This window comes from Lynx rufus, unplaced genomic scaffold (genome assembly GCF_022079265.1).
Source record: "Lynx rufus isolate CCGP_SWC_20201006 ecotype Redwood Valley unplaced genomic scaffold, mLynRuf1.p SCAF_9, whole genome shotgun sequence".
NCBI lineage: Eukaryota > Metazoa > Chordata > Mammalia > Carnivora > Felidae > Lynx > Lynx rufus.
This window is the reverse complement of record NW_025814897.1, coordinates 55,176,295-55,204,103: the sequence shown is the minus strand read 5'-3', so window position 1 is coordinate 55,204,103 and position 27,809 is coordinate 55,176,295. Positions and strand designations below refer to the sequence as shown.

General features: G+C 38.0%; 1 protein-coding gene across 1 annotated transcript in view; it reads right to left on the bottom strand.

The window, feature by feature from the left end:
- Positions 1–27,809, bottom strand: part of GDPD4 (glycerophosphodiester phosphodiesterase domain containing 4) — a 137,156-nt gene that overhangs the window by 65,233 nt on the left and 44,114 nt on the right. Inside the window, exons 7-10 of the mRNA XM_047072489.1 lie at positions 27,146–27,220; positions 26,230–26,375; positions 25,775–25,857; positions 21,852–22,008 (exon numbers count right to left, since the gene is read on the bottom strand). Of these exons, the coding sequence (XP_046928445.1) occupies positions 21,852–22,008; positions 25,775–25,857; positions 26,230–26,375; positions 27,146–27,220 (461 nt within the window). The remainder of the gene's footprint in view (positions 1–21,851; positions 22,009–25,774; positions 25,858–26,229; positions 26,376–27,145; positions 27,221–27,809) is intronic.

Below are 27,809 nucleotides of genomic sequence, written 5' to 3'. Positions count from 1 at the left end.
AATACTTTATCCAACAAAGTTATCCTTCAGATATGAAGGAGAAATAAAGACTTTCCCAGACAAGCAAAAGCTAGTGGAGTTTACCACCACTAGACCTACCTTACAAAAAATGCTGAAAGGAGCTTGTCTACCTGAAATGACACATGTACACAAAAACTCTGAGTAAGGTGATACAAAGGCAGAATCAGAACACTAACTGTATTTTAGAATATGATGTTAAACAATTATAGCACAAAGGTTAAAGAAAAAGAGCATTAAAAATAACTATAACTATTACAATTTGGTAACAAATTCACAACATAAAAGATCATTTCTGACAGCAAAAATATGAAAGGGGAAGAGTAAAAGTATAGAATCTATATAGACAAAAATAAATTGCTATCAGCAGAAAAAGGAGTATTTTATCTAACATTTTATGAAAACTTCATAATAACCACAAAACATAAACCTAGAGCAGAGACACAAAACACCAAAAAAAAGTGAAACCCATGGGGCTCCTGGGTGGCTCAGTCAGTTGAGCAACCAACTTCTGCTCAGGTCATGATCTCATGGTTTGTGAGTTCAAGCCCCACACTGGGCTCACTGCTGTCAGCATGGAGCCTGGTTTGTATCCTCTGTTCCTCTCCCTCTCTGCTCCTCCCCCACTCACACTGTCTCAAAAATAAATAAACATTAAAAAAAAAAACTTTTTAAAGGTGAAACCCAGCAAACCATTATGGAAAACCACCAACCTTAAAAGGTAGACAGAAACACAAGAAAAAAGAAATAATGGGGATACAAAATAATCAGAAAAAAAAGATAAAATGTAAGTCCTTACCTATCAGTAATCACCTTAAATGTAAATGGATTGAAGTCACCAATTAAAACACAATTAAGACAAAGAGAGGCTGGATGAATAAAAAAAGAACATATGCTGCCTTTAGGAAGACTCATTTCAGCTCTAAAGACACAAATAGGCTCAAAGTGATGGGGCAGAAGATGATATTCAAAGTAAATAAACAAAAGAAAGCATGTATAGCCATATTTCTATCAGACAAAATAGACTTCAAGCCAAAAATGTTAACAAGAGGCAGAAAATAACACTATCTAATGATAAGGGGTCAATACATGAGGAACACAAAACAATCATAAATACGTATGCTTCCATCACCTGAGCACTATTTGTAAATTTTATTCCAATAGAGTTAACATAGTGTTATGTCAGTTTCAGACGTACAATATTGTGATTCAACAATTCTATATATTACTCAGTGCTCATCATGATAAACATAGTCATATTCCCTTTCACATATTTCACCCACTCCCCAACTAACCTCCCTTCTGGTAACCATCTACAATAAAACCTTGGGGTTTTTTTGAGTAACTTGTTCTGTCAGTGTTCTGCAAGATGAGTGAACATTTCTAATAAATTTTAACTTGATAAATGAGCAATGTCTTGTAATACAAGTAGCACATGACACCAAACATCACATGATTACAACTGAGCCAATGGTTCTCTCTCTTTCACTGTGGGATTGTGGGTGATTGTCTACCATGCTCAGCCTCGGTGTTTGGCAGAGATCAGTGATATTTCAGAACATTGGAAGGTACCCACAACTAGCACTAGGGTACTTTTTTGTCACTAAAGCACCTATGGGCAGTACCTTGCTTTTCCATACAAAAGTAAGCTTAGGAATGCTTTGCTTCATTCTAGATCATTGGATAGGTTCCTTGCTAAAGTTGCATGAAAATAAAAAAAATTCCACTGAGCCAATAGACAGCAGTGATTCTATCAATGATAGTGAAAACTGTCCTACACAATAACCCTCCTCTCTTGCCTCCCTCACACCAGCCACGAAGGTTTTCAAAGATAAGTGGAGAGTAATTTATTTTTTATACATTTTATATTTTATTTATTGTTTTGTATTATATTACAGTATTATAATCATTTTAATATGAAATTTATTGTCAAATTTGTTTCCATACAACACCCAGTGCTCATCACAACAAGTGCCCTCCTCAATGCCCACCACCCACTTTCCCCTCCCTCCCAACCCCCATCAACCCTCAGTTTACTCTCAGTTTTCAAGAGCCTCTTATGGTTTGCCTCCCTCCCTCTCTAACTTTTTTTTCCCGTTCCCCTCCCCCATGGTCTTCTCTTAAGTTTCTCAGGATCCACATAAGAGTGAAAACATATGGTATCTGTCTTTCTCTGTATGACTTATTTCACTTAGCATAACACTCTCCAGTTCCATCCATGTTGCTACAAAAGGCTAGATTTCATTCTTTCTCATTGCCACGTAGTATTCCATTGTGTATATAAACCACAATTTCTTTATCCATTCATCAGTTGATGGACATTTAGGCTCTTTACATAATTTGGCTATTGTTGGAAGTGCTCCTATAAACATTGGGGTACATGTGCCCCTATGCATCAGCACTCCTGTATCCGTTGGGTAAATTCCTAGCAGTGCTATTGCTGGATCATAGGGTAGATGTATTTTTAAGTTTTTGAGGATCCTCCACACTATTTTCCAGAGTGGGTGCACCAATTTGCATTCCCACCAACAGTGCAAGAGGGTTCCCATTTCTCCACATCCTCTCCAGCATCTATAGTCTCCTGGTTTGTTCATTTTAGCCACTCTGACTGGCGTGAGGTGATATCTCAGTGTGGTTTTGATTTGTATTTCCCTGATGTGGAGTGACGTTGAGCATTTTTTCATGTGCCTGTTGGCCATCTGGATGTCATCTTTAGAGAAGTGTCTATTCATGTTTTCTGCCCATTTCTTCACTGGATTATTTGTTTTTTGGGTGTGGAGTTTGGTGAGTTCTTTATAGATTTTGGATACTAGCCCTTTGTCCAATATGTCATTTGCAAATATCTTTTCCTATTCCATTGGTTGCCTTTTAGTTTTGTTGTTTTCTTTGCAGTGCAGAAGCTTTTTTTCTTCATGAGGTCCCAAAAGTTCATTTTTGCTTTTAATTCCCTTGCCTTTGGGGAGGTGTCAAGTAAGAAATTGCTGCAGCTGAGGTCAGAGAGGTTTTTTCCTGCTTTCTCCTCTAGGGTTTTGATGGTTTCCTGTCTCACATTCAGGTCCTTTATCCATTTTGAGTTTATTTTTGTGAATGGTGTAAGAAAGTGGTCTTGTTTCCTTCTTCTGCATGTTGCTACCCAGTTCTCCCAGCACCATTTGTTAAAGACACTGTCTTTTTTCCATTGGATATTCTTTCCTGCTTTGTCAAAGATTAGTTGGCCATACATTTGTGGGTCCCATTCTGGAGTCTCTATTCTATTCTATTGGTCTATGTGTCTGTTTTTGTGCCAATACCATGCTGTCTTGATGATTACAGCTTTATAGTAGAGGCTAAAGTCTGGGATTGTGATGCCTCCCTCTTTGGTCTTCCTCTTCAAAATTACTTTGGCTATTTGGGGCCTTTTGTGGTTCCATATGAATTTTAAGATTCCTTGTTCTAGCTTCGAGAAGAATGCTGGTGCAATTTTGATTGGGATTGCATTGAATGTGTAGATTGCTTTGGGTAGTATTGACATTTTAACAATATTTATTCTTCCAATCCATGAGCGTGGAATGTTTTTCCATTTCTTTGTATCTTCTTCAATTTCCTTCATAAGCTTTCTATAGTTTTCAGCATACAGATCTTTTAAATCCTTGGTTAGGTTTATTCCTAGGTATTTTATGCTTCTTGGTGCAATTATGAATGGGATCAGTTTCTTTATTTGTCTTTCTGTTGCTTCATTATTAGTGTATAAGAATGTAACTGATTTCTGTACATTAATTTTGTATCCTGTGACTTTGCTGAATTCATGTATCAGTTCTAGCAGACTTTTGGTGGAGTCTATCGGATTTTCCATGTATAATATCATGTCATCTGCAAAAAGCGAAAGCTTGACTTCATCTTTGCCAATTTTGATGCCGTTGATTTCCTTCTGTTGTCTGATTGCTGATGCTAGCACTTCCAACACTATGTTAAACAACAGCAGTGAGTGGACATCCCTGTCTTGTTCCTGATCTCAGGTGGAAAGCTCTCAGTTTTTCCCCATTGAGGATGATATTAGCTGTGGGCTTTTCATAAATGGCTTTTATGATGTTCAAGTATATTCCTTCTATCCCGACTTTCTCAAGGGTTCTTATTAAGGATGCTGAATTTTGTCAAATGCTTTTTCTGCATCAATTGACAGGATCATATGGTTCTTATCTTTTCTTTTATTAATGTGATGTATCACACTGATTGATTTGTGAATGTTGAACCAGCCCTGCAGCCCAGGAATGGATCCCATTTGATCATGGTGAATAATTCTTTCTATATTCTGTTGAATTCCATTTGCTAGTATCTTGTTGAGAATTTTTGCATTCTTGTTCATCAGGGATATTTACCTGTAGTTCTCTTTTTGTCGCTGGATCTCTGTCTGGTTTGAGAATCAAAGTAATGCTGGCTTCATAGAATGAGTCTGGAAGTTTTCCTTCCCTTTCTATTTTTTAGAACAGCTTGAGAAGGATAAGTATTATCCCTGCTTTAAATGTCTGGTAGAATTCCCCAGGGAAGCCATCTGGTCCTGGACTTTTATTTGTTGGGAGATTTTTGATAACTGATTCAATTTCTTCACTGGTTAAGTGTCTGTTCAAGTTTTCTATTTCTTCCTGTTTGAGTTTTGGAAGTGCGTGGGTGCTTAGGAATTTGTCCATTTCTTCCAGGTTGTCCAGTTTGTTGGCATATAATTTTTCATAGTATTCCCTGATAATTGCTTGTATCTCTGAGGGATTGGTTGTAATAATTCCATTTTCATTCATGATTTCATCTATTTTGTTCATCTCCCTTTTCTTTTTGAGACGCCTGGCTAGAGGTTTATCAATTTTGTTTATCTTTTCAAAAAACCAACTCTTGGTTTCACTGATCTGCTCTACAGTTTTTTTAGATTCTATATTGTTTATTTCCTCTCTTTCTTATTTCTCTTCTTACGCTGGGTTTGGGGTGCTTTGCTGTTCTGCTTCTATTTCCTTTAAGTGTGCTGTTAGATTTTGTGTTTGGGATTTTTCATGTTTCTTGAGATAGGCCTTGATTGCAATGTATTTTCCTCTCAGGACTGCCTTCGCTGCATCCCAAAGTGTTTGGTTTGTTGTATTTTCATTTTCGTTTGTTTCCATATATTTTTTAATTTCTTCTCTAATTGCCTGGTTGACCCATTCATTCTTTAGTAGAGTGTTCTTTAACCTCCATGCTTTTGGAGGTTTTCCAGACTTTTTCCTGTGGTTGATTTCAAGTTTCATAGCATTGTGGTCTGAAAGTGTACATGGTATGATCTCAGTTCTTTTATACTTATGAAGTGCTGTTTTGTGAGGCAGTATGAGATCTTGGAGATTGTTCCATATGCACTCGAGAAGAAAGTATATTCTGTTGCTTTGGGATGCAGAGTTCTAAATATATCTGTCAAGTCCATCTGATCCAATGTATCATTCAGGGCCCTTGTTTCTTTATTGACCTTGTGTCTAGATGATCTATCCATTGTTGTAAGTGGGATACTAAAGTCCCCTGCAATTACCACATTGTTATCAATAAGGTTGCTTATGTTTGTGATTAATTGTTTTATATATTTGGGGGCTCCCGTATTCAGCACATAAAGATTTATAATTGTTAGCTCTTCCTGATGGATAGACCCTGTAATTATTATATAATGCCCTTCTTCATCTCTTCTTACAGCCTTTAAAGTCTAGTTTGTCTGATATAAGTATGGCTACTCCAGCTCTCTTTTGAGTTCTAGTAGCATGATAGATAGTTCTCCATCCCCTCACTTTCAATCTGAAGGTGTCCTCTGGTCTAACATGAGTCTTTTGTAGACAGAAAATAGATGGGTCTTGTTTTTTTATCCATTCTGATATCCTATGTCTTTTGGTTGGAGCATTTGGTCCATTTACATTCAGTGTTATTATTGAAAGATACGGGTTTAAAGTCATTGTGACATCTGTAGGTTTCATGCTTGTAGTGATGTCTCTGGTACTTTGTGGTCCTTGCAACATTTCACTCACAGAATCCCCCTTAGGATCTCTTGTAGGGCTGGTTTAGTGGTGATGAATTCCTTTAGTTTTTGTTTGTTTGGGAAAACCTTTATCTCTCCTTCTATTCTGAATGACAGATGTGCTGGATAAAGGATTCTTGGCTGCATATTTTTCTGTTCATCACATTGAAGATTTCCTGCCATTCCTTTCTGGCCTGCCAAGTTTCAGTAGATAGGTCTGCTACTACTCTTATGTGTCTACCTTTGTAAGTTAGAGTCTGTTTATCCCTAGCTGCTTTCAGAATTTTCTCTTTATGCTTGTATTTTGCCAGTTTCACTACGATATGTTGTCCGGAAGATCAATTCAAGTTACATCTGAAGGGAGTTGTCTGTGCCTCTTGGACTTCAATGCCTTTTTCCTTCCCCAGATCAGGGAAGTTCTTGGCTATGATTTGTTCAAGTACACCTTCCACCCCTTTGTCTATCTCTTCTTCTTCTGGAATTCCTATGATACAGATATTGTTCCATTTGATTGTATCACTTAGTTCTCTAATTCTCCCCTCATACTCCTGAATTTTTTTGATCTTTTTTCTCAGCTTCCTCTTTTTCCATAATTTTATCTTCTAATTCACCTATTCTCTCCTCTGCCTCTTAAATCCGTGCTATGGCCACCTCCATTTTATTTTGTACCTCACTTACAGCATTTTTTAGTTCCTCATGACTATTTCTTAGTCCTTTGATCTCTGTAGCAATAGATTCTCTGTCATCCTCTATGCTTTTTTCAAACCCAGCGATTAATTTTATGACTATTATTCTAAATTCTTGTTCTGTTATATTGCTTAAATCAGTTTTGATCAATTTGTTAGCTGTTGCTACTTCCTGGTGTTTCTTTTGAGGAGAATTCTTCCGTTTTGTCATTTTGGGTAGTTCCTGCGGTGTCTCCAAATGGCAGGCCACTTCCCCCTGTGCTGTTGAGAGTAACTTGTGCTGGTGGGCAGGGCCGCAATCAGACCGGATGTCTGCCCCCAGCCCACCGCTGGGGCCACAGTCGGACTGGTGTGTAGCTTATCTTCTCCTCTCCCAGGGGCAGGACTCACTGTGGAGTGGTGTGGCCCCTGTCTGGGCTATTTGCACACTGTCAGGCTTGTGGTGCTGCTTCGATACTATCTAGCCAGGGTGGATCCACAAGGTGCACAGGGGCGGAAGGGGCAGGCTTAGCTTGCTTTGCCATCGGTGGTCCCCTGCAGGAGGGGTCCTACAGCACCGGGAGGGAGTCAGGCCTGTCGGAGGGATGGATCCATAGGAGCACAGTGTTGGGCATTTGTCAGTGCAAGCAAGTTCAGTGACAGGAACTGGTTCACTTTGGTATTTCAGCTAGGGGATGGGAGAGGGAAATGGCACTTGCCAGTGCCTTTGTTCCCCTGCTGAGCTGAGCTCTGTCTTCTGGGGCTCAACAACTCTCCCTCCCGGCGTCCTCATGCCCTCCCCACTCTCCAAGAGCAGAGCTCTTGACTTTTAACATTCCAGATGTTAAGTCCCACTGGCTGTCAGAACTCACAGAATCCGGCTCCTCTGCTTTTGCAAGCCAGACTTCGGGGGCTCTCCCTTGCCGGGCAGGCTGCCCCTCCACTGCTCCGGCTCCCTCCTGCCAGTCTGTGAAGCATGCACCCCCCTCTCCGCCCTTCCTACCCTCTTCCGTGGGCCTGTTGTCTACACTTGGCTCCAGAGAGTCCGTTCTGCTAGTCTTCTGGGGGTTTTCTGGGTTATTTAGGTTGATGTGGGTGGAATCTAAGCGATAAGCAGGACGAGGTGAGCCCAGCATCCTCCTACACTGCCATCCTGTTTAATTCATCTGTAGCTTCCCTCCACTCACTGCGCACCGCCTTGTCCCCTGGGACCCTCGGCAGTTATAATCATTTTTATACAAACATTTTGGGGTTGTGGAATAAATTGTCATTATTATATCATTATTTTTTATGGAAAAATTAGCTTTGATATACAAGTGCTTTGGAGTACAAGTATGTTTCTGGATGAATTATACTCGCAAACCAAGATTTTACTTTGTTTGGCCTCTATAGTTGAGTTTCTTTTTATGGTTTATCTTTTTATTTTGTTTCTTATATTCTACAGGTATGAGTGAAATAATATGGCATTTGTCTTTCTCTGACTGGCTTATCTCACTTAGCATTATACCCTCTAGATCCATCCATGTTGTTGCAAACAGCAAGATTTCATTTTTTTGTGTGGTTTTGATTTTAGCTATTCAGATAGGTGAGGTGATACCTCATTGTGGTTTTGATTTGCATTTCCCTGATGATGAATGATGTTAAGCATCTTTTCATGTGTCTGTTGGCCATCTGTCTGTCTTCTTTAGAGAAATGTCTTTCATGCCTTCTGCCCATTTTTAATTGTATTATTATTATTATTATTATTATTATTATTGGTGTTGAGTTGAACTTCTTTATATATTTGCATAGTACCCTATATTAGATGTACCATTTGTAAATATCTTCTCCCATTCCATAGGTTGCCTTTTAGTTTTGTTTTTCCTTCACTGTGCAGAAGCTTTTTATTTTGATGTAGTCCCTGTAGTTTATTTTTGCTTTTGTTTCCCTTGTCTCAGTAGACATATCTAGAAAAATGTTGATATGGTCAATGTCAGAGAAATTACTGCCTGTTCTCACTTCTAGGATTTTTGTGGTTTCAGGTCTCACATTTAGGTCCTTAATCCACTTTGAGCTCATTTTTATGTATGGTGTAAGAAAGTGGTCCAGTTTCATCCTTTTGCATGTAGCTGACCAGTTTTTCCCACAGTATTTGTTGAAGAGACTGTCTTTTTCCCATTGGATAATCTTTCCTGCTTTGTTGAAGATTAATTGACCATATAATTGTGGGTTTATTTCTGGGCTTTCTATTCTGTCCTATTGATCTTTGAGTCTATTTCTGTGCCAGTATCATACTGTTTTGATGACTGCAGCTTTGTAATGTAACATGAAGTTCAGGATTGATATGTCCAGTTTTGTTTCTTTTTCAAGATTGCTTTGATTATTTTGGGTCTTTTGTTGTTGCATATAAATTTTAGAATTGTTTAGGAGGAACCCAGATGGCGGAACAGCATGGAAGTTTTTTGTGTGTCTCGCATCTATGAAATACAGCCAGACCAACACTAAACCATCCTACACACCTAGAAAACTGGTTGGAGGATTAACACAACAATCTGCACAACCTGAACCACAGAATTCAGCAGGTACGTGGCGTGGAGAGGTGAACTTGGGGAGAGAGAAGCTGGCAGCAGGCAGGGAGCTGCCTTTGCAGATGGAGAGAGGATGGAGACTGGGGCAGGGGAGAATACAGGAAAAGCACCCCCTTCCCAAAAGCAGCTGGAGAGAAAGTAGAAAATTGGAAACAGCAGCAGTGACTAAACTAAAAAGGGAGAAAGGAGAAAGGATAGGGTTTAAATTCCATTAAGACTGTAAACAAGGGGAGCACAGAGTCTGCAACTCCGCAGCTTGATACCTGGCTTCTCTGGTGAGAAGGGCAAATCTCCAGGAATAGAAAGGGGTCCAGGAGGTTCTTGGGCCACATGGGGAAAAGCGGTTCCACTGCTGGAAGGGCATTTGGTAGAGACTGTCGAAGTCAACTGGTCCCAGCAGACCCCAGAAAATGGCCACATTCACTGGTGCTGGAACAAGGTAGTTAAGGGTGAAGCCTGGTGCCAGACGTGTGTTGTGATTTTCCATAATCCCTGAAACGCTGCTGCTACACTATCTTGTGAACTTTTTCTGGGGTGGGCTGGCACCTGGCCGCAGTCTCAGTGCACCGGCAGCAGCAGGGTCCCACAAGCGTTCGTGGGTGCAGCCTGCATTCAGCCATTGCTCAGTGAGACCCTCCCGCAGAGGGGCAGAATGGGTCAAAGCCGCAGTCCTTCAGAAGTAAGGGGCCTGGGAAAACAGCCACATCTGAGACAAAACTTGGGAGAGAGGTACTGCCTGGGGCTTGCTCATGGACTGTGAGGAAGCGGGGAGTGGTCAAAAGTTGAACACAGAAGACGGGTGCTCTGACTGGAGAAAACACAGTTCCCATACTAGAGACTGGGTAGCTGGGTGACGCAATTTTCACTGCTCCCGCGCATGCGCATACGCATCTAAGAGGGCTGCAACAATCCACCCCCAGCAGGCTAGCAGCACCATCTAGTGGAGAACTGAGCTGTTGCACTAAGCCCCACCCAACTGGGCCAACCTCGCTCTCAGGAACACAGGTATCACCACCTGCTTAGTTTGTGGACTACAAAGCACTACACAGTCTGACTTCTGGGGGAAAAAGAAGTAATTTCAGTCCTATTTCAATCTGCTAGCAGGTCCATCAATTCAATTTTCTTTTTTTTGTTTTACACTATTCTTTTTCTTGAATACAGGAAGAGAAAAAAATCATTTTTATTTTCAAATTTATTAAAAATGTCTTTTTTGGGGCGCCTGGGTGGCGCAGTCGGTTAAGCTTCTGACTTCAGCCAGGTCACGATCTCATGGTCCGTGAGTTCGAGCCCCGCGTCAGGCTCTGGGCTGATGGCTCAGAGCCTGGAGCCTGTTTCCCATTCTGTGTCTCCCTCTCTCTCTGCCCCTCCCCCATTCATGCTCTGTCTCTCTCTGTCCCAAAAATAAATAAACGTTGAAAAAAAAATTCTTTAAAAAAAAATGTTTTTTTTACTATATTTTTAACTTTTGTGTAAATTTTTTCAAATTCAATCTTACTTTCATCATTCTATTTAGTGTATTCACCTTTTCAAATTTTCAAACGATTTCCTTGTTTTCTTTTTTATTTTTCCCTTTTTTGTTTCTTTTTTCTTGAATGCAGAAAATGAAAAACTTCATTTTTACTTTGAATTTCTATTAAAAATATTTTTCTTTAATTTTTTTAGCTATATATATATTTTTGCTTGTATGTAAATTTTTTTCAAATTCTAGTTTACTTCCATCATTTTATTTTAGTCTACTACAGTGTATTCACTTTTTCAAGTTTTCAAATGATTTCATTTTTTCTTTTTTCTTTTTCGTTTTTTTTTCTTTTTTCGAAAACAGAAAGAAAAAAATTAATTTTTATTAAAAATATTTTTCTTTATTTTTTTCCTACTATATTCTCTACTTTTGTGTAAATTTTTTCAAATTTTATTTTACTCCCATCATCTCATTTTAGTCTACTTCAGTGTATTCATTTTTTCAAATTCTCAAATGATTTCCTTTTTCCCCCTCTTTTCTCTAATCTGTCAAACCACTTTCAATACCCAGACCAAACACACCTAGGATCTAGCATCAATTTATTAGATTTTGTGTCTGTGTGTCTGTGTGTATGTTTAAGTTTTTAATTTTAATATTTTTTAATTTTAATTTTTTTATCTTAATTTTCCTACCTCATTAATTCCTTTTCTCCCTTCAAAATGAGAAAACGAAGCAATTCACCCCAAAAGAAAGAACATGAAGAAACAACAGCCAGGGATTTAACTAACACAGATACAAGCAAGATGTCTGAACCAGAATTTAGAATCACAATAATAAGAATATTAGCTGGAGTTGAAAATAGATTATAATCCCTTTCTGCAGATATAAAAGAAGTAAAAAAACCATCCATCTTAGAAAGGACCAGAGAACACCACCAGACACTCCAACTCTACAAGCATCATAATGGCAATACATTCATATCTTTCAGTACTCACTCTAAACGTCAATGGACTCAATGCTCCAATCAAAAGATAACAGAATGGATAAGAAAACAAGATGAATCTATATGCTGTTTACAAGAGACCCACTTTAGACCTACAGACACCTTCAGATTAAAAGTAAGGGGATGGAGAACCATCTATCATGCTAATGGTCAACAAAAGAAAGCCAGAATAGCCATACTTATATCACACAATCTAGACTGTATCAAGAGATGCAGAAGGGCATTATATCATAATCAAGGGGTCTATCCACCAAGAAGACCTAACAATTGTAAACATTTAGGTGCCAAATGTAGAAGCACCCAAACATATAAATCAATTAATCACAAACATAAAGAAACTCATCGATAGTAATATCATAATAGTAGAAGACTTCAACACCCCACTCACAGCAATGGACAGATCATCTAATCAAAAAATCAACAAGGAAACAATGGCTTTGAATGACATACTGGACCAGATGGACTTAACAAACATATTCAGAACATTTCATCTTAAAGCAGAATATACATTCTTCTCCAGTGCACATGGAACATTCTCCAGAATAGACCATACACTGGGACACAAATCAGCCCTAAGTACAAAAAGATCAAGATCATACCATGCATATTTTCAGACCACAACACTATGAAACTCAAAATCAACCACAAGAAAAAATTTGGAAAGGTAACAAACACTTGGAGACTGAAGAACGCCCTACTAAAGAATGAATGGGCTAACCAAGAAGTTAAAGAAGAAATTAAAAAGTATATGGAAGTCAATGAAAATGATAACACCACAGCCCAAAACCTCTGGGACGCAGCAAAGGCAGTCATAAGAGGAAAGCATATAGCAATCCAGGCCTTCCTAAAGAAGGAAGAAAGATCTCAGATACACAACCTCACCTTATGCCTTAAGGAGTTGGAAAAAGAACAGCAAATAAAACCCCAAACCAGAAGAAGACAGGAAATAATAAAGGTTAGAGCAGAAATTAATGCTATCGAAACCAAAAAAAAAAAAAACAAAAAAACAAAAACAAAACAGTAGAACAGATCAATGAAACCAGAAGCTGATTCTTTGAAAGAATTAACAAAAATAACTAAACCAATAGTCAGTTTGATCAAAAAGAAAAAGGAAAGGACCCAAATAAATAAAATCAAGAATGAAGAGGAGAGAGAGATCACAACCAACACAGCAGAAATAAAAACAATAATAAGAGAATATTATGAACAATTATATGCCAAAAAAATGGGCAATCTGGAAGAAATAGGCAAATTCCTACAAACATATACACTACCAAAACTGAAACAGGAAGAAATAGAAAATTTGAACAGACTCATAACCAGTAAGGAAATTGAGTTAGTAATCAAAAATCTCCCAAAAAACAAGAGTCCGGGGCCAGATGGCTTTCCAGGGGAATTCTACCAAACATTTAAGGAAGAATTAACACCTATTCTCTTGAAGCTGTCCCAAAAAACAGAAATGGAAGGAAAACTTCCAAACTCTTTCTCACCACTCTCGCCATGTTATTCAACATAGTATTGGAAGTCTTAGCCTCTGCAATGAGACAAACCAAAGAAATAAAAGACATCCAAATCGGCCAGGAGGAGGTCAAACTTTCACTCTTTGCAGATCACATGATACGCTATGGAAAACCCAAAAGATTCCACCAAAAAACTGCTAGAATTGATTCATGAAGTCAGAAAAGTTTCAGGATATAAAATCAACGCACAGAAATCAGTTGCATTCCTATACACCGACAATGAAGCAACAGGAAAAGAAATCAAGGAATCGATCCCATTGACAGTTGCACCAAAACCCATAAAATACCTAGGAATAAATCTAACCAAAGAGGTGAAAAATCTATACGCTGAAAACTATAGAAAGCTTGTGAAAGAAATTGAAGAAGACACAAAAAAATGGAAAAAGATTCCATGCTCCTGGATAGGAAGAACAAATATTGTTAAAATGTCAATACTACACAAAGCAATCTACATATTCAATGCAATCCCTATCAAAATAACACCAGCATTCTTCACAGAGCTAGAACAAATAATCCTAAAATTTGTATGGAACAACAAAAGACCCCAAATAGCCAAAGCGACCTTAAAAAAGAAAACCAAAGCGGGAGGCATCAAAATCCCAGACTTCAAGCTATACTACAAAGCTGTAATCATCAAGACAGTATGGTACTGGCACAAGAACAGACACTCAGATCAATGGAACAGAATAGAGAACCCAGAAATGGGCCCACAAACGTATGGCCAACGAATCTTTGACAAAGCAGGAAAGAATATCCAATGGAATAAAAACAGTCTCTTCAGCAAGTGGTTTTAAGAAAACTGGGCAGCGACATGCAGAAGAATGAACCTGGACCACTTTCTTACACCATACACAAAAATAAACTCAAAATGTATGTAAGACCTAAATGTAAGACAGGAAGCCATCAAAATCCTCAAGGAGAAAGAAGGTAAAACCTCCTTGATCTTGCCGCAGCAACTTCTTACTCAACACGTCTCTGGAAGCAAGGGAAACAAAAGCAAAAATGAACTATTGGGACCTCACCAAAATAAAAAGCTTCTGCACAGTGAAGGAAAAAATCAGCAGAACTAAAAAGCAACCAACAGAATGGGAGAAGATATTTGCAAATGACATATCAGATAAAGGGTTAGTATCCAAAATCTATAAAGAACTTATCAAACTCAACACCCAAAAAAACAAAGAATCCAGTGAGGAAATGGGCAAAAGACACGAATAGATACTTCTCCAAAGAAGACATCCAGATGGTCAACCGACACGTGAAAAAATGCTCAACATCACTCATCACCAGGGAAATACAAATCAAAACCACAATGAGATACCACCTCACACCTGTCAGAATGGCTAACATTAACAACTCAGGCAACAACAGATGTTGGCAGGGATGCTGAGAAAGAGGATGTCTTTTGCATCACTGGTGGGAATGCAAGCTGGTGCAGCCACTCTGGAGAACAGTATGGAGGTTCCTCAAAAAACTAAAAACAGAACTACCCTACAACCCAGCAATTGCACTACTAGGCATCTATCCAAGGGATACAGGTGTGCTGTTTCGAAGGGACACATGCACCCCCATGTTCATAGCAGCACTATCAACAATAGCCAAAGTATGGAAAGAGCCCAAATGTCCATCGATGGATGAATGGCTAAAGAAGAAGTGGTACATCTATACAATGGAGTATTACTCGGCAATCAAAAAGAATGAAATCTTGCCATTTGCAGCTACGTGGATGGAACCAGAGGGTATTGTGCTAAGTGAAATTAGAGTAAGAGAAAAATCATATGATTTCACTCCTATGAGGACTTTAAGAGACAAAACAGATGAACATAAGGGAAGGGAAACAAAAATAATATAAAAACAGGGAGGGGGACAAAACAGAAGAGACTCATAAATATGGAGAACAAACTGAGGGTTACGGGAAGGGTTGTGGGAGGAGGGATTGGCTAAATGGGTAAGAGGCACTAAGGAATCTACTCCTGAAATCATTGTTGCACTATATGCTAAGTAATTTGGATGTAAATTTTAAAAAAAATAAAAAATAAAACAAGTTAAAAAATAAAATAAAAAAGAATTGTTTGTACTATTTCTGTGAAAAATGCTGTTGGTATTTTGATAGGGACTGCATTAAATCTGTAGATTGCTTTGGACAGTATAGATATTTTAACAATGTTTGTTCTTCTAATCCATGAGCATGGAATGTCTTTCCATTTGTTTGTGCCACCTTCCATTTCTTTTATCACTTTTATAGCTTTCAGAGTTGTGTCTTTCACTTCCTTGGTTAAGTTTATTACTAGGTATTTTTTTATTTTTGGTGCAACTGTAAAAGGGATTGTTTTCTTAATTTCTCTTTCTGCCACTTCATTATTAATGTATTCCTGTCTATTGATTTTGTATCCTGCAACCTTACTGAATTCATTCATTAGTTCTATTAGTATTTTTGGTGGAGGCTTTCGAGTTTTCTATATATAGTATCATGCCATCTGCAAATTGTGACAGTACTTCTTCCTTACCAATTTGGATGTCTTTGATTTATTTATTTGTTTATTTATTTATGTAGGCGGGGGGGAGGTCTGGTTGCTGTGGCTAAGATTTCCAGTACTACGCTGAATAAAAGTGATGAGAGTGGGCATCCTTGTCTTGCTCACGATCTTATAGAAAAAACTCTCAGTTTTTTGCCAGTATAATGTTCACTGTGAGTTTTTCATAGATGGCCTTTATTATGTTGAGGTATGTTCCCTTTAAACCTACTTTGTTGAGGACTTTTATCATGAATGGATGTTGTACTCTGTCAAATGCTTTTATGCATCTATTTTTTAAAATGATATGGTTTTTATCCATTCTCTTGTTGATGTGACGTACCATGATGATTGATTTGCAAATACTGAACCACCCCTGCATACTAGGAATAAATCAGACTTGATTGTGGTGATTTTTTTAATGTATTATTGGATTCAGTTTGATAATACTTTGTTGAGGATTTTTATATCTATGTTCATCAGAGATCCTGGCCTATAGTTCTTTTTTTTTTTTTTTATAGTGTCTTTATCTGGTTTTGGTATGAGGGTAATGCTGGCCTCATACAATGAATTTGGAAGCTTTCCTTCCTCTTCTATTTTTTGGAATATTTTGAGAAGAATAGGTATTAAGTCTTCTTTAAACGTTTAGTAGAATTCACCTGTGAAGTTGTCCGGTCTTGGACTTTTGTTGTTGGAAAATTTTTGATTACTAATTCAATTTCATTGCAGGGAATTTGTTCAAATTTTCTATTTCTTCCTGCTTCAATTTTGGTAGGTTATATGTTTCTAGGAATTTATCCAATTTCTTCTAGGTTGTCCAATATGCTGGCATATAATTTTGTATTCTTTCATAATCCTTCATATTACTCTGGTGTCAGTTGTTATTTCTCCTCTTTAATTTCTGAATTTTGTTTATTCTTTTGTGGGTTTTTTTTTTTTGATGAGTCTGAAAAACCTTTAGTTTTTCAATTTTGTTGATCTTTTCAAAGGACAAGCTCCTGGTTTCACTGATTTGTTCTATTGTTTTTTGGTTTCTATTTCAATTATTTCTGCTCTGATCTCTATTCTTTCCATCCTTCTACTGGTTTGGGGTCTTGTTCTTCTTTTTCTATTTCCTTTAGGTGTAAGGTTAGGTTGTTTATTGGAAATTGTTTTTGCTTCTGGAAGTAGGTTTGTATTGGTATAAACTTCCCTCTTAGAACTGCTTTTGCTGCATCCAAAGGTGTTGGACCATTGTGTTTTCATTTTAATTTGTTTCCACATATTTTTTCATTTCCTCTTTGATTTCTTTGTTGACCCATTTTTTACTAGCATGTTATTTAACCTCCATATATTTGTGTTCATTCCAGATTTTTTTTTCTTGTGGTTGATTTCTAGTTTTTTAGTGTTGTGATCAAAAGAGGCACAATATGACTTAGATCATTTTGAATTTGTTGGGGCTTGTTTTTTGGCCCAATATGTGAACTATTCTGGAAAATGCTCCATATGCACTTGAGAAGAATGTGTATTCTACTATTCTGGGATAGAATGTTCTGAATATATCTGTTACATCTATCTGATCCAGTATGTCATTCAAAGGCACTGTTTCTTTGTTAATTTTTTGTTTGGATGATCTATCCATTGATGCAAATAGGGTGTTAAAGTCCCCTACTATTATTGTATTATGATCAATTAGTTCCTTTATGTTTGTTATTAGTTGCTTTATGTATTTGGTTGCTTTCATGTTGAGTGCATAGATATTTATAAGTGTTGTATCTTCTTACTGGATCGTTCCCTTTATGATTATGTAGTGTTCTTCTTTGTCTCTTGTTATGGTCTTGTTTTAAAATCAGTTTTGTCTGTGGACACCTGGGTGGCTCAGTCGGTTAAGCATCCAACTTCAGCTCAGGTCACGATCTTGCATTTGTGAGTTCGAGCCCTGCGTCGGACTGTGTGCTGACAGCTCAGAGCCTGGAGCCTGCTTCAGATTCTGTGTCTCCCTCTCTATCTGCCCTCCCCTGCTCATGCTCTGTCTCCCTCTCTCTCACAAAAATAAAATAAACATCAAAAAAATTTTTTAATCAATTTGTCTGATATAAGTATTGTTACCTGGCTTTCTTTTCATTTCCATTTGCATGACAAATGCTTTTCCATCCCTTCACTTTCATTCTGCATGTGTCTTTAGGTCTGAAGTGAGTCTCTTATAGGCAGCATATAGATGGGTCTTGTGCTTTTATCTATTTTGTCACCCTACGTCTTTTGATTGGAGCATTTAGTCTATTTAGATTCCAAGTAATTATTGATAGGTATGTACTTATTGTTATTTTTTTAAGTTTTATTTATTTATTTTGAGAAACAGAGAAACAGTGAGAGAGTATGGGTAGGTGCAGAGAGAGGGGGAGAGACAGAATCCCAAGCAGGCTCCCTGCTCAATTTGGAGCCTGACGCAGGGCTTGATTTCATGATTGTGAGATTTTGCCCTGAGCCAGTATCAAGAGTTGGATGCTTACCTGACTGAGCCACCCAGGCATCCCACTTACTGCTATTTTAAAATCTATTTTAACTTTTCTCTGTTATACTTGGGCAAAAAATTATTTGTATTTAGTGTCTTGTTCTCACTGACTCCACAGAATTCAGATACAATTACTTTTTATTGAGTCTCTACTTTTCATGGCACTGCAGTCATTTACAGAAGTTGAATAAAAATCTGTCCTCCTTTACACTCAGATATGATTTAACAAACTGTGCAATCAAGGTCAAATCTAGAGGATCATATTTAAGAATACATTCCTTTCAATCAGATATGAAAGTCCCCAGTCTCTGTTTAAGACATAGATGTAACTGATATTTGAAATCTATGCTCGTAAGTCTTCCTAAGCAAACTTGTATCTGTTGTCGCACACTGCCCCAGCATTACAGGTAGTAAGAAAGGTCACTGCCTAGCAGAAACAAAAGAGGAATTTGTCCACAGTTGTAGGCATACAGGTCAAAACTGGTAGAAATGAATTTCTTATTTTATAAATAATAATGATGAAAAGAGCTCTAGAATGATAGGGACTATTACAAATAAAATTTTGGATTCTGTACATAATCTCCAGACAGAACTTAATTTGACAGACTTAGCTGTTGTTTAACACAATCTGCCTCTAGATTTGCTGATTATACAACAAGGATCCTTATGTGTGTTAAATGGCCCTTCTTACTAAAGCTATGTAAATTAATAAAGCTAAATAACACAATAAAGCTAACAATAACACACTGAGCTCAGACTCTAAATAATCTATAGATGTTAATTATGAATACAAAAAGAGACTGTTCAATTATTCGGACTAGAAACAAGGCAAAAAGTTGATTGCTGGACGATACAGTGTCACATTAGCACATTCTTTAACAAACCCATCTAAGGGTCAACAGATTCTTAGGGGAATGAATTTACCTTTGTTTGAATTACTATTTACTACTGATTAAGGCAACATTATGGAAAGTTAGATGTTAGCTTGTGGAAAACTGATAAAAATGTAAATGATTTTTGTCCAGTAGAGACGCAAATGATTTTTTCTGGTAGAGTAGATAACTCCAAAGGCATAGTTTATTGTAACTTAGTTAATATACTAAGTTTGTATCTAACTTAGCAATCTAATTTCAGCATTTCTTTGTTGCGCTGACTATATGCATGTTGGTTTGTCACTTCTCTTTTGAGTGGGTTTTGCCATCCTGCTTTGTTCTCTCATTTATGTGCTAAATAAAATTTATGCTCACTATCTAGTTGCGTGAGAATTATATTTTTATCATTTTGAGAATTATACTTTCACAAAAGGGTATAAGAAAACTACAGAAATGTTGGTTTTTCTGGAGAAACAGGAACTCAGCTGAGCTTTCAGGAATAATTACCAGCACTTTTCTATTTTTATTTCATTATCGATCAGATTAACGATTTAATTTTCACCAAGAATCTAAAGAATAATAAATATGCTAACAAATAGTGATCAACTCACCACCATCATCTTTCCACAATTATACAAATCCAATGAAGTGTGACCTGAATAATCTTTACAAAGAAAACCAATCTCTTTGCTATGAAAAAGTATCCAAATATCCAAACCTTTTAAATCACATGCCAATACCACTTAAACCACCCCTGACTGCACAGCATGCAAGCAAAGAAAACATCACCACTAAATCTAAAAATAAAGCCCCCTAGATAACCATATTTGAACTCCAGGTTTCAGGATACTCCCCAGTAGCCACAGTAATAGTATAACTAAATAGTGTAAGCCTGCCACCTAAATATGCTAAAATAAAACTATCAATCCTAAAAAAAATCCACAAAAATGTATTACAATAACATATCCAACCCTACCACTGAAAATAAGTAAGAATTTATGAGCCATACATTATACATCAGAAACAGTATCAGCCTTTTCATCTGGAACACATTTGCCAAAACACTAACTATGGCTAACTAATCTAATATATACATTCTAATGGAACATCTCTAGTTTGTATGTGTCTATTCGTGTATGATGAGACACACAAAGAGCCTACATACACACAAAAACCTGGAATATCAGAGTAATCTTATTATTTTCACAGATGGAAACAGTATTTATAGGCTATGTACCCCTATAAGAACAAGTTTTCTGACAAGATACAGTAATTACAAATCCACTTTCAGCTATCTCTTCTATTAACACTAGTTAATAGAATGAAATTGAAATGGGTAAGTCTATTTTTAAATAATGCTTTACTTAACACCATTTTTACATGAAAAAGGATCCAGTAAATTGTCAAGATTAATATCAAATATAAGTAAAATTCCAGTCTACCCCAATACACAATTAAAAATACCTTAAGACTTATTTTCCTAATTATAATTACCTGATAAGAGAGTTATTACAACAGCTGACTCCATACCACACTATATCTGATGCTACAGGTGCTAGCAATATGAATGCCTGCTCTCTGCCATGCTCAGATGTTTATTTTCAAAATCAAATTCTCAAAGGAATATATTTGATTGGTATAACTTAGGTTACATGGATTCCCTCTAGACATATTATTAGCTGAAAACTGTAAGCTGTTTTGTTTTCTTTGATATTTTTGAGAAGGCAGTTTGATCTTGACCATTTGCAAATCTGACCTTTTATTTTAGCTACTTTAAAATACTCAGGATAATTCTAAACTCTCTAACTCTATAGTTATTTAAGCACTGCTATAATCTCCTCTCAGCATGTTTTCTGAGGTTCTTCTCCAAATCTATCTCCCATCTCCTCCCTACCTCCCTTCTCTCTTTCCTTTCCTCTTTCTCTTCCTCTTTCATGCATGCACACATGCACAGCATTTCCACTCTTGTTCCTGTATACTGTAATCTCTGAAACACACCATCATCATTGCCCATGGTTCCCATTAATAATGATCTTTCCTCTGATCAAATGATACCTTTGCATGAAGTATTCTTTAACTCTCTCCAGTGGAAGCATTCACTCTTGTCTCTAAACTACACTATATGCAGCAACGCTTTATATTTTACCACACCTTTACTAGGCTATTTATCTCCTTCTTCAAGATTCCCCTAACTCCATCCCTCAAACTGAATTAGAAGTTGCTCTTGGGTGCTCCTAAGCAATCTGACTCTAGTTTAGTACTTATCACAGTGTACTGTAATTGTCTCTTCTAGCCTGTGAACTCCATTAGGGCTATGTATGTGTTTATTCGCCATTGTATTCCACATACCTAGTACCCAAAAGGTACACAATAAATATTTATTGAATGATAAAAAGGAGTCAAGCCCAAATATGTTTCCCAGTATGCCTCATCTATAATTGTGAGCTACTCAAAATGCCTAGGAAAATGCTATGTACAATGTAGACACACTGAAAGTTTATGAGATGCTTGGATAAAAAGGAATTAAATGACAAAAGTAAGTTGGCAAGTTCATCTTCAGAATTTTTAGTGAATATAGAAAGTAGCAGTCAGACTGACTGCATTTCTGGAAAAGCCTCCTGTCAATGCTACAGTTCTGCTACCAAACGGGGATGAAATCTTGTGTATGCTTGTCTTTATTTCTAGGAGAAGCATATGACTTCGTACAGTAGAGGGATTCAGTACAGGTTTGTTGAGCTGGGGAATGTGTCTTACCTGTGACTGTACAAACCATTTTCCTGCGTTCAGAGTCGACAGGAAACTCCACAGGAAGAAGCTAGAATGTATGATGGAGGCATTTGGCTGGACGTTCCTAATATTGGTTGTTCTTCTCAGGTCATTGTCATGCATGAGAAAAGGCACCTGATCATAACTGCGGGCAGAAAGGGAAAAGAAGAGGGAGATAGGCTGAACTCAGCCACCTTGGTAGACAGTGTTCTCAGAAAGCCCATCAATGTCACAAGTCTTACTGGGGTTCCTTACTCCCTCCCAAATGAGGGTGCCTGGGTTCGTCAATTGGTTAAGCATCCAATTCTTGATCTTGGCTCCGGTCATGATCTCACAGTTCATGAAATCAAGACCCGCATCTAGCTCTGTGCTGACAGCACAGAGCTTGCTTGGGACTCTCTCTCTGCACCTTTCTGTCTGTCTGTCTGTCTGTCTGTTTCTCTCTCTCAAAATAAATAAACTGCAAAAAATTTCTTTGAAAAAAAATCCTTCAAAAATGAAAGAAAAGAGGTTGCTGGGGAAATGGAAGAGTAGGAAGCACCAGGAATCTGTAGCTCCACCAACTACCAACAATTGTACTGGCAGACTCCATCTAATATAACTATTTTGGAACTCTGGAATAGACTAAAAGCTTACAACTTCCATAGGAAGGCTTGCACATAAATCAGGGTTAATTTTGGTCAATTTTAGGTCTTAGCCCAGTAGCAACAACCAATCCCCCACTCCAGCCACATGGCAAAAAACTGTAGATAGTTCTAAAGGCAGCTTTAACAGCAGCTGGTGAGAGCCAGAGTGGCAAAAACAATCCTGTAATCCAAATATAGGGGATCTGTGTTCTGGTCACTGTTTGTTGCTTTTTGACACAGAAGGGTAGACAGAAAGTCAAGCAGCCATTGTTGTACCTACTCCCACTCTTGCAAAGTCCTCCCTTTCTAGCTAAAGTGACTGCCAGGAAATTTAAAGGATTAACACTCTTTTTACCCTCCTTCATTTTTCTCCTTTTCTCAAACATTAAAGGCTAGCATGTTTTAGGTATATGGTATAATATTTCACATCCTTTTATTCTGTGAGTCCCTTGACTGATTTCTACAGAATACTTATTTTTACTGCTTTTGTGTTTCCTATTAACTCTAATAGTCTTTCCTTTCCATTCAAAGAGTCTCCTTTAACATTTCTTATAGGGCTGGCATAGTGATCATGAACTCCTTTAGTTTTTGTTTGTCTGAGAAACTCTTTATCTCTCCTTCTACTCTGGATGATAGCCTTGCTGCATAGAGTACTTTTGGCTGTAGACTATTCCCCTTTGAATATATCATTCCACTCCCTTCTGGATTGCAAAGTTTTTGATGAAAAATCTGCTGACAGCCTTATAAGGTTTCTCTTGTGTCTTTTCTCTTGTTGCTTTTAAAGTCTTTTTCTTTATCACTACTTTTTACCACTTTGATTACTATGTGTCTTGGTGTGGGCTTACTTTGGTTGATTTTGTTGGGGTATCTCTGTGCCTCCTGGATCTGGACAGCTGTTTCCTTCCCCAGATTGGGGAAGTTTTCAGCTCTTATTTCTTCAAATAAACTTTCTATCTCTCCACTTCTCTTTCTTCTCCTTCTGGGAAAACTATAATGTGAATGTTATTATGCTTGATGGAGTCACTGAGTTCCCTAAATTTATTCTCCTTTTCATGATTCTTGTTTCTCATTCATTCAGCTTGATTACCTTCCATTACTCTGTCTTTGTCTTCTAGGTCATCAAGCCATTCCTCCGCTTCTTTCAACCTGTTATTTATTCCATCAAGTGTATTTTTATTTATTGTGTTCTTCACCTCTGAATGGTTCTTTATGTTTTCTATCTCTGTTTTAAGGGTCTCACTGATGACCTCCACTCTCTTCTGAAGTCCAGTGAGTATCTTTACGATCATTATTTCAAATTCTCTATTAGGCATGTTACTTATATCTGTTTCACTTAGGTCTCTTCCTGTGGTTTTATCCTGTTCATTTGTGACATATTCCTCTGTCTCCTCATTTTGCCTAGCTCTCTGTGTCTGTTTCTGTGTGTTAGGAAAGTCAGTTATGTCTCTTGCTCTTGAAAGTAGTGGGCAGGATGTGCACTTTTAAGTAGGTGAATTTTGCCCAGTTTTTTTTTTGTTTTTTTGTAATTCTTGGAAAAATTAATCTTAACTATAGAGACTCTGCTTACTCCATTTTATCTGGAACAGAAGTTCCAGTAGCTATACTCCCTCAGGTTCCCTTTCACCTCTTTTGGTAGTTAGCCACATTTTACTTCCTAGTAATTCTTGATATTACATTTTTACTGTTCAAGTTACTGGTGTGGTATTTGTGTCCTGACTGGACTCTGATATGCAATTTTTGGTAATGATAAATTTTAGGGTATGACCATAAATATGGATGGTGCAGAGACAACAAGCAAAGAAACTGAGGGGTTGTAAGGATCATCTGCATCAAAGTTGAAGTCACAGCAATAATAGAAGAGAGAAAGACAGTATGCCAGGAGCTCACTGGCTCAGCACCTTTACCACATTATGCCAGGGCCACCAGGCACTTCAACAAATGAACCCAGGGGCTCTGGTAGAATATCTATTTTTAACCCCGAGTCAAACATTCTGCATGAAACAGCTGTCATTGTTAGGTAACATCAAGAATGCCAGTCAGAGGTCAGGAAATCTAGTTTTAATTCTGGCTTTATCATTTACATTCTAGCCTTACAACCTTAATAACACACTTCCCTTATTTGAATCTAGGTTCAAACCACATTTCCTCATCTGTGAAACAGAATGTTAATTTCTCTTCTGTTTGCTCCACAGAAAGGCTGTAAAGGGAATTTGTATACACATTATCTAATATACCCATGGTACAGATGAAGCCTTTCTATTTCCAGTTGCCCAGGTACATAGGTTCTACAGCAAAGCATGTCTTTTTGTCCTCACCCCTACTCTGATCCATCTTCTTTTGCTTTCTCTTGGACACTGGTATAGTCTACTACCCCTTTCCCTGACAACTCTCCCTCATATGCTGCCAGATGAGTGTTTCTAAAACAATAAAGTAATCTGTCCTCTAAAATCTACCATAGCTACCTATTACACATTTAGGGATCTCCATGATCCAGCCTTAGTGAGCCTTACAGCCATACCTCTTCCTCATATAGCCTCTCTTGTCCCCAGAACACATCACTTTTAGAATCCATACAGGTTAGCTTGCTAATCTGCAAACTTGTATTTCTCATTCAGATGCCTCTGAATAAACTGTTTCCTCTACCTGGAATACCTTCTTTCCCCGTATCTGATTGGTAAAATGATATTTTTCCCTCAAGACAACACAAACACAATTCTGAGGACACAGATCTTTTTGACACCATAGGTGGTGGGTGGCCTTTTCCTCCACTGAGGTTCCACTGCATTTGACTTATTCATCTCTGGAAGGAACTTACCACAAATGGTTTTATACTCTGGCTATTGTAAATATGCCATGTCTCCTTCACTGGATGGCAACATCTCTCAGGCATGGCTACCTCTTATTTGCCTCTTTCTAGCACTCAGAAGAAAGCCTAGAATATAGTAGGTGCCCAGGGAATGTTAAGAAGGTTGCTAAGAGAATGCATAGGGTTAAACTGTTAGAATGCTTTGCAATGAGGACGGTTTGAATTATGTACAGAGGCTATATAGCATGTATATGATTTATGAGACTATGTTGAGAATGCAGGGGTACAGATGTATGGTTCATAAGGAAGAAGTGGTTCGCATGTGTGCTATGTGCATATGTGCCAAATGAACACCAGGAGAAACTTCCCAGAAAGCTTCCAGAAACTTCCCAGAAACTTTCTCTACATCTTGGGCCATACTGTTTGTCTTCTATGGCACTGGCCTTATCTCCTCCCCACCCCAGCCCCTGATTTCCTACCTTAATTGTACATCACTCTCCAGCCCATAGGCCCCTTGTTCAACAGCCTTCTCAAAGGACATCATGGTATTCTCAGGCCCCAACTGTGGAAGAAAAGAACATCAGCCCCTATACCTCAGAGTCTCTCTTCCCAACATTCCTTTATGGCTGTAATGAAAGTGCAGTAATGAAAGTGCTTTAGGAAGCTGAGTCTGGATCCCTTGGCAATTTTTTCAAAGAGCCTGCCTTATATTCTCCTCTACTCAATCTGCTCATGTGAGGCAATGTCACTGGGCACAGCAGAGAAAACCCAAAAGTTAGCTGGCCTGGGTTCAAGTCCAACCTCTATAATTAACTCCTTTTCTTGTCATTTCAAGCCAACCCCTTTACCTCTGCAGGGATTCCTATGGTTCTGAGGTCCCATTCTCTCATCCACACACCCCATGCATACCTCTACTCACTATTCTCAGACTTACCATGGGCGCACCTCTATGTCCAAAGAAGTCTGGTTTCGGTCCCAATTTATCCTCCTCCTGAATGCAGGGAGAATGAATCCCCAATGGCACAATATACAGACATAAAAGGATAAGGAAAAAAGGCAATCCAATAGCCACCTGTAGAGCTGAAAAATTAGGAGAGAAGAAGTGAGAAGAAAGCAGAAGAGGAATAGAGAACTATCTCCAAGCAACTAACTATCACAGGAGCAGTCAGTAAACAGCCAGTCTATTGGTTTCATAGACTCTGTGGACTGGCTGATTGACTCTCCATTTCTGTCACATCCTTATTAATTTTCAGTGATTTGAAGGTACAGAGATATCCAAATACAAGCATTGTTATTAAGAAAAGAAATCCTAGAACTGTACATTTACAAGGGAATGAACTGTGCAGGAGGTAGGATGAAGAGAGAATGTTAAAGGATACCTTCTCAGGAGGAAGAGCAGTTTGGCTGGTTCTGAGAAAGCCCTGAAGCTTGTAAAGATGGGCCTAAAGTGCCCATATTTAAGCCTGTGCAATATTAGTGGAAGGGACACTAGCTGAATCTGAATTCAAAGCCAGACTCCACCACTTTGTAATTGCGTCACTAAGGACATGTTGCTTAACCTCTCTGGGTCATCATTTTCTTCATCCTGAAAAATGGGGCTATCTTGCTAAAACATACCTCACAGAACTGATAGTACAATGATGAGTCATAACAGGTAATCAGTAAGTATTAGGCATTTGCTCTTCTGTTTCTCTCCCTCAGCCCCCACCAAGCCTGTCCACAATACCTGTTACCGCTGGCCATTCCCCCAACACTTACTATTTTAGACTTCTGAAAATTTTACCAAGTTGCACATTTTTAAGTTACCACTTATGCTCCAGTCCTTGTAAATCTAGATCTCCAGCTCTAACCTCTCAACTTTGTGAGTATATTACATCCCTTGGCTGTTTCTCTGTCATACATCATCTTGTATCTTCTCATTCTAACTAAAATTTAGGAAATGAAAAAGAAGAGTTCATTATTATCCCCTTTAAGATCTTGCCCCAGACACATTTCCTAAAATCCACTACTTACTCATAAACACTTGTACAAGCACACAATGGCAAAGGATCAAGCCAGTCTTTCTTTTGCCTGCATCCTTCCACTAGTCAGGAAGTAAACACTCCTTGTTTAACCAATAGTAAAAAGAGAGATGTCCAGAAAAGAACCTAGTTTTTTTTAGTAAAGGTGCTGAAAGATAACTTCAGCTGAAAGATAACTTCAAAACCATTTAGTATAAGGCTGTGATTCTCTTTTGTTTCCATGATATCAGGGCAAAGAAAAGAATGGAGAGGAAATCAGTGGCAGAGGCAGACATTGCTGTTTCTGCTGTAAGTCCCCAGGTGTGACAGGGACTCATAGGAGACAGCTTTGAACAACTAGGATGGAACCAGGGGTATCTGGACCTATCATAAGTTCATTAGCCAAAACTAGTAATATGTGATACAAACAAAAGGAACTGTGACTTGTACCATCACTGGTCAAATTAAAATGTACCTCTATTCTCACCCCACCCTAAATCCATTATCAGACAAT